Source organism: Rutidosis leptorrhynchoides, chromosome 10 (assembly GCF_046630445.1).
Source record: "Rutidosis leptorrhynchoides isolate AG116_Rl617_1_P2 chromosome 10, CSIRO_AGI_Rlap_v1, whole genome shotgun sequence".
NCBI lineage: Eukaryota > Viridiplantae > Streptophyta > Magnoliopsida > Asterales > Asteraceae > Rutidosis > Rutidosis leptorrhynchoides.
Genome location: NC_092342.1, coordinates 202,103,274 through 202,114,027, shown reverse-complemented (window position 1 = coordinate 202,114,027; position 10,754 = coordinate 202,103,274). Strand labels below are relative to the sequence as shown.

Here is a 10,754-nt window from a genome sequence, read left to right as displayed (position 1 = left end):
GGTTTGTCGATTTTATGTCTTAAGTCACAATTAAAACCTAATGTAAAATATTAAATATAAAAATAACTTAATTTAAAGCGTAAAGTAAATGACGATAAATAAAAATGCGATAATTGAAAGTATGATAATTAAAAGTGCAATAAATAAAATGACAATAAATAAAAGTGCGATGAGATATAAAATAAAGGAATTATGCTTATTTAAACTTCCGTAATGATGATGTTTGATGTGTTGATTTTAATTTATTACCATGGGTTAATTGTCCTTTGTCCTGGATTATTCAATATGTCAATCTGGTTTTTGTCCATAACAGTCCATCAGTCATAAATATAAAGTGCGAGTGTCCTCGTCAAATTATCCTTATACCCGAAGTCAAATATTCCAACTAATTGGGGACTTAAACTGTAATAACGTTTAATACATTGTTAATGATTACACCAGGTTATTGACTGTATGCAATCCAAGGTTTTAATACTTTATTAACAATTACACCAAGTGTTCTTGTATGTAATTCACCCCTGTTTTAATGAGTCCATTGACTATTAATCTATCCCCGTGTCCAATTTAATGAACGATTATTAGTACTTATAAATATCCTGCCCATCGTGTCCGATCGAGTGTATGTGGTTATTTATAATTACCTCAAATTGTAAATCTCTATATTAAATTAACGAATTATCATTCAGTTAAACAAATATAAAGCCCATTAATAGCCCATAGTCCAATTTCCACAAGTGTCGATCTTTTGTCCAAACCCCAATTATGGTACAAAGCCCAATTACCCCGTCTTAATATTTAGTCCAACATCACGATTACTTCGATTTAAATAAGCATAATAATAACTTAGCTACGAGATATTAATTTAAAAAGGTTGAACATAACTTACAATGAGTATTAATCGCGTAGTGTTACACGGACAGAATTTCGACTTACAAACTTACAACATTCGCTACAATAACCTTATTATTATTAACTTAATATTAAAATTATAATTAAAATATAAATATATATATAGATTGAGAATTAGAGAAAGGAAAAGAAAAAGGTGTGTATAAAACGTCAAGCAAACTTCCTTTTTATAGAACCTGGCCAGCTACAGTGAGCCATGCGATCGCATAGGTTTAAGGCTACCAGGCCATGCGATCGCATGGCAGCCATCTCCTGGTCACATTGCATTTTAAACGTGGGCTGCTCGTATTTATTTAATATATAATATAATATATATAATTTTATATATATATATATATATATATATATATATATATATATATATATATATATTATATTCTTGTGCATCGTTGACTTGTAATTTTAGGTCCGTTGCGTCGCGCGTTGATAGTTGGTTCATGTCCCGGTTCCGGTTTTTCGAACGTCCTTTCGTACGATTTAATATCTTGTACTTTGCATTTCGCGGCTCGTACTCTTGTAACTTTTAGACGTTTCTTATCAATAAATTGAACCACTTGGATTGTACTTTATACTTTTTAGCATTTTGGTCATTTGCGTCTTCAATTCGTCGAATCTGTCTTTTGTCTTCACCTTTTAATATTTAAACGAATATCACTTGTAAATAGAACAATTGCAACTAAAAGCTTTTCTTTCTTGAAGGATAATGCTATGAAATATATGTTCATTTTTAGCATTATCAGTCTTCTATCGTTATGTTTTGTGATGTTGCTACCATGGTTAGCGAGTAGTTATCTTTAGTGTATGCTATGATGTAGTCAGTTATAATGCCAAAATAATATTTTGATTTGTGTATGCTGTCGAAATGCTTTTCGATTATGCTTTAAACTCAATCGCTTTTTCAACTAATAGAATGTAGTTATTGGCTCTGTTATTGAGAAGTCGCGAACCCTAATTCAGAGTACACTATCTGTGTCACCCCTTGGAAAGAGAAGTCTATCGGATACAACGCAAGATCGAATGAGGCACACTGGTTGTAGTAAGTCTATCAAGCTTTGGATTCCGACTGAGGACTCTTTCGTAGTGAAACATCTAACTAGACCCTTAGTACATTGTTGGTCCTAGACCATGCTAGTGTAGTCACCAAGCATATAAACTTCGTACGTGCATGTTGAAGCACAACGGTTGTTATAAGCTGTACCTCTGCTAAGTAAGGCCATTGAACCTGGTCAGTGCTGATTAGTACACTTCATCATAACGTGGTCTCAAGCATTGCACCCCGCTTGAGGGATTATTGGTTAATTAAGGAACTGTTTGTTTAAACACATAAAGGATTGGACCGTTAGGATAACCGAACATGTTCATGGAAGTCCACTGGACTTGGCCATGGTGTTCTTTATGGTTAAACTCTTGGTCTAACTATCTTTTAAAAACAATCACTAACGAAAGCATCGAAACATATCACGTCTCTCGAATACGGTAAATCCTGTATTCTATTACGCTTAAGAAAGTTTAGACCTTTGTGGAATGTTAATACGTCACGCAACCGATTCACTCAATTGGATGAGCCTTCTGAACGTGTATGCCTGTAGTCAGACTGTACGGGCGTCGGGGGTAAGGGACGTTGCGGTCTCTTCAGAATCTTCAAGCCTATCGCATTACCCAGTGACATGTCTTACGACAGGGGCGTTTAGGACCAGTGTAATGCATACAAGGTCCCTACCTATTCATGAGCCAGCATTCCATAATCCCGACAGAATAACTGGTGAAATCATAGTACGCACTTGTTTTAACCTTATCTGAATTACGAATTTTATTGCATTTACTTTATCAGTCTTATTAACCTAAGAAAAAACCAAAATTAGGTAACCACTACTCCTTCTCCTTATAATTATCTTAAGCTGTAAATATAGGTTCGATTATACTGATATCTTAAAATTACGACCCTAGGTCATACTTCCCTTACTCATAATAAGGAGTAGTACGATTTAGGCCCCGTTAAATATAAATTTTAAACAGTACCCCCTTCTAGTGACTGATTCTGACGTGTTGCGACCAAACCACACTGCACAAATAAAACCGTCCGTTTCGGTCATATCAAGAAGGAAGCTAGTTTTTGGCACTGCTACCGGGGAACTGGTATCAGACAATACTGCTTTTATCAAACTCATTCACAAACATTTAGTGGTGTCTAAGAAAGACAATTATACACGGACTTGGTTGTTGGATTTTCCGAACAGTCTCCAATTATATTGGAACTAAAATGATCCCGCCTCTTCGTAGTCGGCCTGGCCACTTAGTTTGTTGAATAGTTCGTGCGAAGATCTGTTATCGAAATACCAGGGAAACAGTAGCAAGAACCAAAAACATATCTAAACTTAGGATAGTTAGATTATCTTAGATTAAATTAGATTATCTTGAATTAGACTAACTTAGATTAAGATTCTATTAGATTACTTTAGGATTGCCTTAGATTACCTTAGGAATTTAGTTTATCTGCTAAAATTAAAAACAAAAAGGCATACCCAGTGTATGACCCAATCCCGATCTAGACCAGGGCCGTTGTTCTTCGTACCTGATCCAGATGCAATAATCTCTAAAGCACGCAAGGAAGCATGAATCAGAAATCAAATGGCGTTACGCATTACTTTAGCATAACCAAACCCTCGATTGAAGGTCGAGGAGGACCGATCAGATTCTCAGAGATTCAAGGACATTCGTTCGAGTTAAAACATCACATCATTCAGCTCATTCAAAACAGCTGCCAGTTTCACTGATTACCGAATGATGATCCTAACTCTCACCTTGATAAATTCATATCTCTTTCGAACTCCTACAAACAACCAGGGATAGGACAAGATATAGTTCGGCTATACTTGTTTCCCTATTCTCTCACTCATCATGCACAAACATGGTTCGAAGGACTAGAAAAAGATTCCATCACGTCATGGACGGAGATGGCTACTAAATTCTTAACCAAATATTTCCCTCCTTCTAAACAAACCAAACTCAAGAATGACAACATTAACTTCAAACAAAGTTTTGATGAATCTCTTTACATTGCATGGGAGCGATTCAAAACCCAGCTGAAGAAATGCCCTAATCATCAATTAGAACAGTCAACTCAAATCTGTACCTTCTACAATGGTCTTACGGTAAATCATAGGACGACGATCAATGCAGCAGCTGAAGGAAATCTGATTAACCAAACCGCAGACGAAATATGGGAATTACTCGAGAACATGACAATGCATCATCATGACTGGAACAGTGGTGAAACAACTTCATCATCTGCCCTACTCTCTGCACTTAACAATCAAACAGAGACTATCAAATCCCTCACGGATAAGATGGAATCTCTCACCAAACAACTCAGAGAATTGAAAGCGCAGCCGCAGCAGGTTAACCAGGCTCATGCCTGTGTTAATTGTACCAAATCGCAACCCACTGAAGAATATCAAGTTGAGTACGAGAACCCTGATGGTTCACTCTATTACGTTCAATACCCAGCTCATCAACCAAATCCCAGATTCAATCAACAACCTAGGGTTAACCAATTTCAACAAAGCAACCAGCCTTTTCGCTATCGCTACCCACCTTATCCAGCCCAACAATCTCAATTGTCCTACGATCAAACACTTCCACTCACTGGTCCACTAGTCGAGAAAAATTCCCCAACAACCCAAATTACAAAAGTAACCAACCCAACTCTCGAAGCTGATGATCAACTGACTTTGTTCATTCAAGGACAACAATAACTAAATTAGAGAATTGCATCTACATAAGACCAGACAGAGATACTAATGAGAAATCAATTGGCTCTACTCAAAAGTCTAGAAACGCAGCTTAGACAGTTATCACAACGCCTTGAAACCCGACCACAAGGGAGATTACCTAGTAATACTATCCAAAATCCCCACATAGAAGAAGCTAAGCAAATGGATTCTGTAATCCCAGAGGAAGAACCACGGAGTTGGTCAGCTAGGCTCAAGAACAAATCAACATATACCTCAGAAGCTGCCTACTGACATCTCTTACGACAGGGGCGTTTAGGACCAATGTAATGAATATAAGGTCCCTACCTATTCATGAGCCAGCATTCCATAATCCCGACAGAATAACTGGTGAAATCATAATATGCACTTGTTTTAACCTAATATGAATTACGAATTTTATTGCATTTACTTTATCTGTCTTATAAACTAAGAAAAAACCAAAATTAGGTAACCACTACTCCTTCTCCTTATAATTATCTTAAGCTTTAAATATAGGTTCGATTCTACTGATATCTTACAAATACGACCCTAAGTCATACTTCCCTTACTCATAATAAGGAGTAGTACGATTTAGGCCCCGCTTCTAGTGACTGATTCTGACGTGTTGTGACCTAACAACACCGCACAAATAAAACCATCCGTTTTGGTCATATCATGGATGGAAGAAGGCAGATTCTTGGGGTTTATGGTTACCCCGAGAGGAATTAAGGCGAACCCGAAGAAAATTCAAGAAATCGAAAACATGGAATCGCCTAGAAGTAAAAAAGACGTGCAGAGTCTAAACGGGAAGCTAGCGGCACTAACGAGATCCTTGTCACGTGCTGCAGACAGATCTCTACCCTTCTTCCACACATTAAAGGGGTGTCTGAACAAAAAAGACTTCATTTGGATGGAAGACGCCGAGAAGGCCTTCCAGGATATGAAAGCATTTCTAAATGAGTTACCCACTCTAACGGCACCAATTTAAGGAGAAACCCTTACGGTATACCTTGTAACTTCCTCAGAAGCAATTAGCACAGTGCTAATCGCTGACAGGGGTAGAGTCCAAATGCTGGTGTACTTCGTAAGAAAAGTATTACAAAATGGAGAGGTGAATTACCCGACAATGGAAAAACTGATTTATGCCCTCGTGCACATGGCAAGGCGATTACAGCGATACTTCCAAGCTCACCCGATACAGGTCCTCACGGACCAACCAATCAAACACGTCTTGACAAGGGCGGAGATATACGGGAGGATGGCCAAGTGGGAAATTGAGCTCGGCGAGCATGAAATTAATTTTCTCCCAAGAAATTCAGTCAAGGGCCAAGTTATAGCAGACTTCCTGGTAGAGCTCCCTTCCGACATGATTAGACAGGGTGAAACTCCCGTTACAAGAAGTGACGAAGATGAAGTCTGGGAACTTTACACAGATGGGGCGTCAAGCGAGGAAGGAGCCGGCATAGGTTTGCTCCTAGTATTCCCAAATGGAGAAGAAATAACTTACGTCATCCGGCTAAAATTCGCTGCCTCAAACAATGAGGCTGAGTACGAAGCCTTGTTAGCTAGATTATGCTTGGTAAAAAGCATCTATGTGCAACGACTCACGGCTTACGTCGACTCACAAGTGGTGGCAAGTCAACTAAACGGTAGTTTCGAAGTACGGGACATATCAATGCAAAAATACCTAGAGCTGGCAAAAGCGCTAGTCATAAAATTTGCGGCATTTGAAATCAAGCAAATACCCCGCAACCATAACAAGAAAGCAGACGCTTTAAGCAAGCTTGCCTCCATGCTTTACGATTACTTCACTAAAAAGGTCATGGTAGAGGTATTAGAAAGAAAATCCACCGAAGAAGATACCCTCATGGCAACAATAGAAAAGGAAGATTGCTGGATGACACCTTTCATACAATACCTCAATGAAGGTACCCTCCTGGATGAAAAATTAGAGGCTCGAAGGATACAGATGCGAGCACCGATGTACCACTTCCAAGATGGCATCCTGTATAGCAAATCAGTCACAAAGTCGTATTTTAGATGCGTCGAACCAACGCAGTACAAAGAAATCATACAAGAAATGCATGACGGAGCCTGCTCAACGCACTCCTGCTACCGAACGGTAGTTAGCAGGATCAAAAGAATGGGTTACTTTTGGCCGCACATGTATCGGGACATATATGACCTGATCGTGAACTGCAAGGCGTATCAGATACACGCTCCTGTCAACAAATCTCCCCGGCGTTACATGATCCCAATACACACTGCTTGGCCATTTTGCAAGTGGGGAATTGACATAGTCGGTCCATTCCCAAGAGGTGTCGGAAATGTTAAGTTCCAAGTTGTTGCAATCGATTACTTTACAAAATGGGTCAAGGCATGACCGTTAAGCACGATCACCATATGAAAAATCTTCCTTTGTGTGAGAGGATATCGTTTTTCATTTTGGATTACCGCGCGAAATAGTTAGCGATAACGGAACACAATTCGCACATAATCCATTTAAAGATTGGTGCATAGATATGGACATTCAACCATCGTTTACCTTTGTGGCATATCCACAGGCCAACGGATAGTCGAGGTCACTAACAGGGACATTGTTGCCGGAATAAAATCCAGATTGGGTAAACACCAACAGGGATGGGTAGATGAACTCCAACACGTGCTATGGGCACACTGGAAAACACCAAAAGACAGTACCAATGAAACCCCATTCAGCCTGGTATACAACACTAAAGCGGTTATCCCATATGAGGTGCTTGTCCAAACTAAACTTATAACAGCATTCAACAAACATCAAAATAACGAATCATTACGAGAAAACCTAGACGCCCTTGAAGAACGACGGACAATAGCATATATCCGAAAAGCCGAGAAGAAGCAAAAAATTGAAAATCACTATAACAAAAAAGTCAAACCACTGGAATTTCAGCTACATGACTTAGTGTTGCGAAGTAACGAAGCAAGCCGACAGCAAGATGTTGGAAAACTAGGACCACGATGGGAAGGGCCTTATAGGGTTTTTGGCGTAACCGACTATGGGGCATACCACTTGGAAACACCAGACGGAATCCTGATACAATGCCCTTGGCATGCTTTTCATTTAAATAAATACCATGTGTAATTTACCTACAACCGGGAGGACTGATCACCCACCCGGATAGCAGAAATGCCACACAATTATGTACCAAAATTGTTTCAAAGTATAAGTCCTAAGTATAATTACAATTAAAATTCTTGTAATGCGTAGTGACTCTGAATATGACACGAACACAATCAAAAGTCTTTTGGCATATTTCAGACCTACCGCCAGAAGAAATGCCTTCTAGCTTTCGTTGGTAGGAGGATATCTCTCGAAGAACCTTCTCGGATAATGAGAACATCCGACCAAATCATTGATGGTCTGATTTTACCGTATCAACATCTCGACCATACTCATGTGTAGTCTAGATATCTACGTTATTGTCATGAAAAATCACATAACTTAACTAAAAATAAACTAGTTTACACACGAGACATAACAAATGTAAAAACATTACATTCACCACAAAAGAAAAACACAACCGAGTGCATATCTCTATGGTTATTAATTTACAATATCTTCCATGGATGAATTCTCATCCCTACAAATCCTATCTAATTCTTCGAAGCTAATCTGGCTAAGAGCTTCATGCGCTTGCCGGCATTCTTCAATACAAAAGAACTTAACCTGCTCTTCATTCTTTTGGCTGCACTACCAGCCAGCAAGAAACACGGCACTCGTCTTAGCACCTCAGAGGTGGTTAATTTCTAGATGGCCTCTATAAAAGTATTGAACCGATGATGTACAAAAGAAGACTTCAATAGGTGGGAGAAAAGTATGGGAATACCAAACTGCAGACGAGTAAGCTCACTTAGTGTTACCGACACCTTCTCTGACAACTTCTTATTGTCATCCGAGAGAAAGGCAACAATCTCCTTTTCCCGGGCCAATTTCATCTTCGAAGCCTCCAATGCTTCTCGGGAGGCCTGCAACTCCTCCTGGGACAAACCATGGCCTCCCTTGTCGACGCGAGTTTGCTTTCAAATCGGGTATAATCGCCCGACAACTCTGCCATACGCCGGTTGTCATTCTCAAACATCACACAATGCTCATGAATGCGTTGAGCATCGGCCTCACTTCGGTTTAGCTCATCCGCCGTAAGATGTTGGGCAAACACAGCGAATTGGGAATGCAAATGACGCGACTGCATCACAGAAAGAGAAGCTAACGCTGTTTTTAGGGCAGGAAAAGTAATAAAATCTAAATACTCCTTAAAAATCAGATAGTGATATGCCCGAATCGGACGGTTTATTTATGCGGTGTCGTTAGGTCGCAAAACGTCAATTCAGGATATCGACTAAAGAAGTTGATTGTTTAATTTATATATGTTGGGCCTAAATCTATTATTCCTTCCTATGGGTTAGCAAGGGCAAATATGACATAGGGTCATTCCTTGAGCGGTCGAATTTGCAACGGAGCTTATCTAGATAATTTAGTAATTAAGATGGGTTTGTACACAATTTAATATCCAAGACTAGTGGCCAGGTACACCTTGTGTGGAGAGGCAGGATCCTTTTGGTCCCAATAAATTGACGACTATTTGGAAAATCCAACAACCAAGTCCAACAGGTTTATTCTAGACACCACTTTTATCCGAAATATCAAATTGTATAAAGGCAATAGTTGGGTTAATGTGATTTATAATTGTATTTAAGATATTAAAGCAATATAATTAAAATAAGTTAGCAAGCATGTAATAGCTAAGGACAGAGAAGACGTGGTTCACCATGATTTAAGATAACGTAGTGTCGGGATGATTGCGAGACACTCATTGGATAGATATAACTTGGTGTAAACACTAGATTCCCTACTAATTGATTTCTCTATTAGCATGTCACGAGGAACTAGGCTATCGTGATTCTGATCGGATGGACTATGCTCAACTCCCGACACTTTATTCGGTTTAAGGATATAAGGGGCCCACCTTGGACGCACGAATAAAGTAGCATAGCCATATATATAGAATATCCAACCTTTCTTAACACCTTAGTGTATCACTCAAGTGAGTGGTTATGATTGTGTTTCAAAGCCCTTTCTGTCAATGGTTTGGTAAAATCTAGGGGGTTTGTAGACAAATTAGAACCTCTGATAGTTCTCAGTCATCCTTAAAGATTTATAAGCTTAGCTTGTATTGTAGTGCGTTAAATTCCCATTTATGATTTAAACCAGCCCTTACTTAAATCTACCCAATAGATCCCTTAGTTATCCACCATGTACTAGACTTATAGTGATTTAATAGCTTATAAATTTGACCATGCTCAAGTGGTCCTATAGTACATCAACACTGTACTCTACTGTTGCAACATTATTTCCTCGAGTCTTATACTCTTGACCAATGTCTTGATGTGGTCCCACGATAATTCCCCATGTACTTTATAGTATTTCCAATGGGTTCATACCTTGACCAATGTATAAACACAGATAATTAATTATCTAATAATTGTTGACTTTATAAAAGGTGTTAATCACGTTTATTGGTGGAAGGACGATAATAACGAGGTTTAATATCATAGACAGAAAGCGAGTAAGAAATGTTAATCATCCCTAACTAAGTTTATTAAATCATGGCAAACAATCAAGCAGTTACTCACACATCATGGCAACAAACATTTCTAATATTAATAAATCACAAACATCGAACAAGAATATTATAATAAATTAATAAAAGAAAGGATAGATGTTGCCGAATGATGTCGGCAGAATAACACTTGTATTTCTTTATAATATCCATAGTGTTACAATGCTTGATAGCTTCTACTACTAACTACATACTAATCTACTATTGATCACTAGAGAGCGACAATAGAGAGATAATTATTTTTCATAATCTCTATACTTTTCTCTCTCTAGAATCTAGAGAGAGAAATCAAAGAGAGAACTAATCTCCTATATATCAATATAGAGCGACTATAGAGAGATATTTAGAGAGAGAAGTGAAGAATGGTGTGTGTTGAAATGGTGGGATGAAACCCCTATTTATAGGAAATGCTTGGTGGTAAAATTGTACTTAA

The 10,754-nt window shown here is 38.5% G+C and overlaps 1 protein-coding gene and 1 non-coding gene across 2 annotated transcripts; one reads left to right on the top strand and one right to left on the bottom strand.

Annotated features, from left to right (window-relative positions):
• Positions 1-3,911: 3,911 nt before the first annotated feature.
• LOC139874116 (small nucleolar RNA R71) lies at positions 3,912-4,018 on the bottom strand. Its single transcript, XR_011767821.1, has one exon. It is a non-coding gene; the product is annotated as a small nucleolar RNA R71 (small nucleolar RNA).
• A 1,799-nt stretch (positions 4,019-5,817) lies between these two features.
• On the top strand, positions 5,818-7,044 carry LOC139870750 (uncharacterized). Its single transcript, XM_071858531.1, has one exon. It carries the CDS (start codon positions 5,818-5,820, stop codon positions 7,042-7,044), a length of 1,227 nt encoding a protein of 408 aa, XP_071714632.1.
• The last annotated feature ends 3,710 nt before the right edge of the window (positions 7,045-10,754 follow it).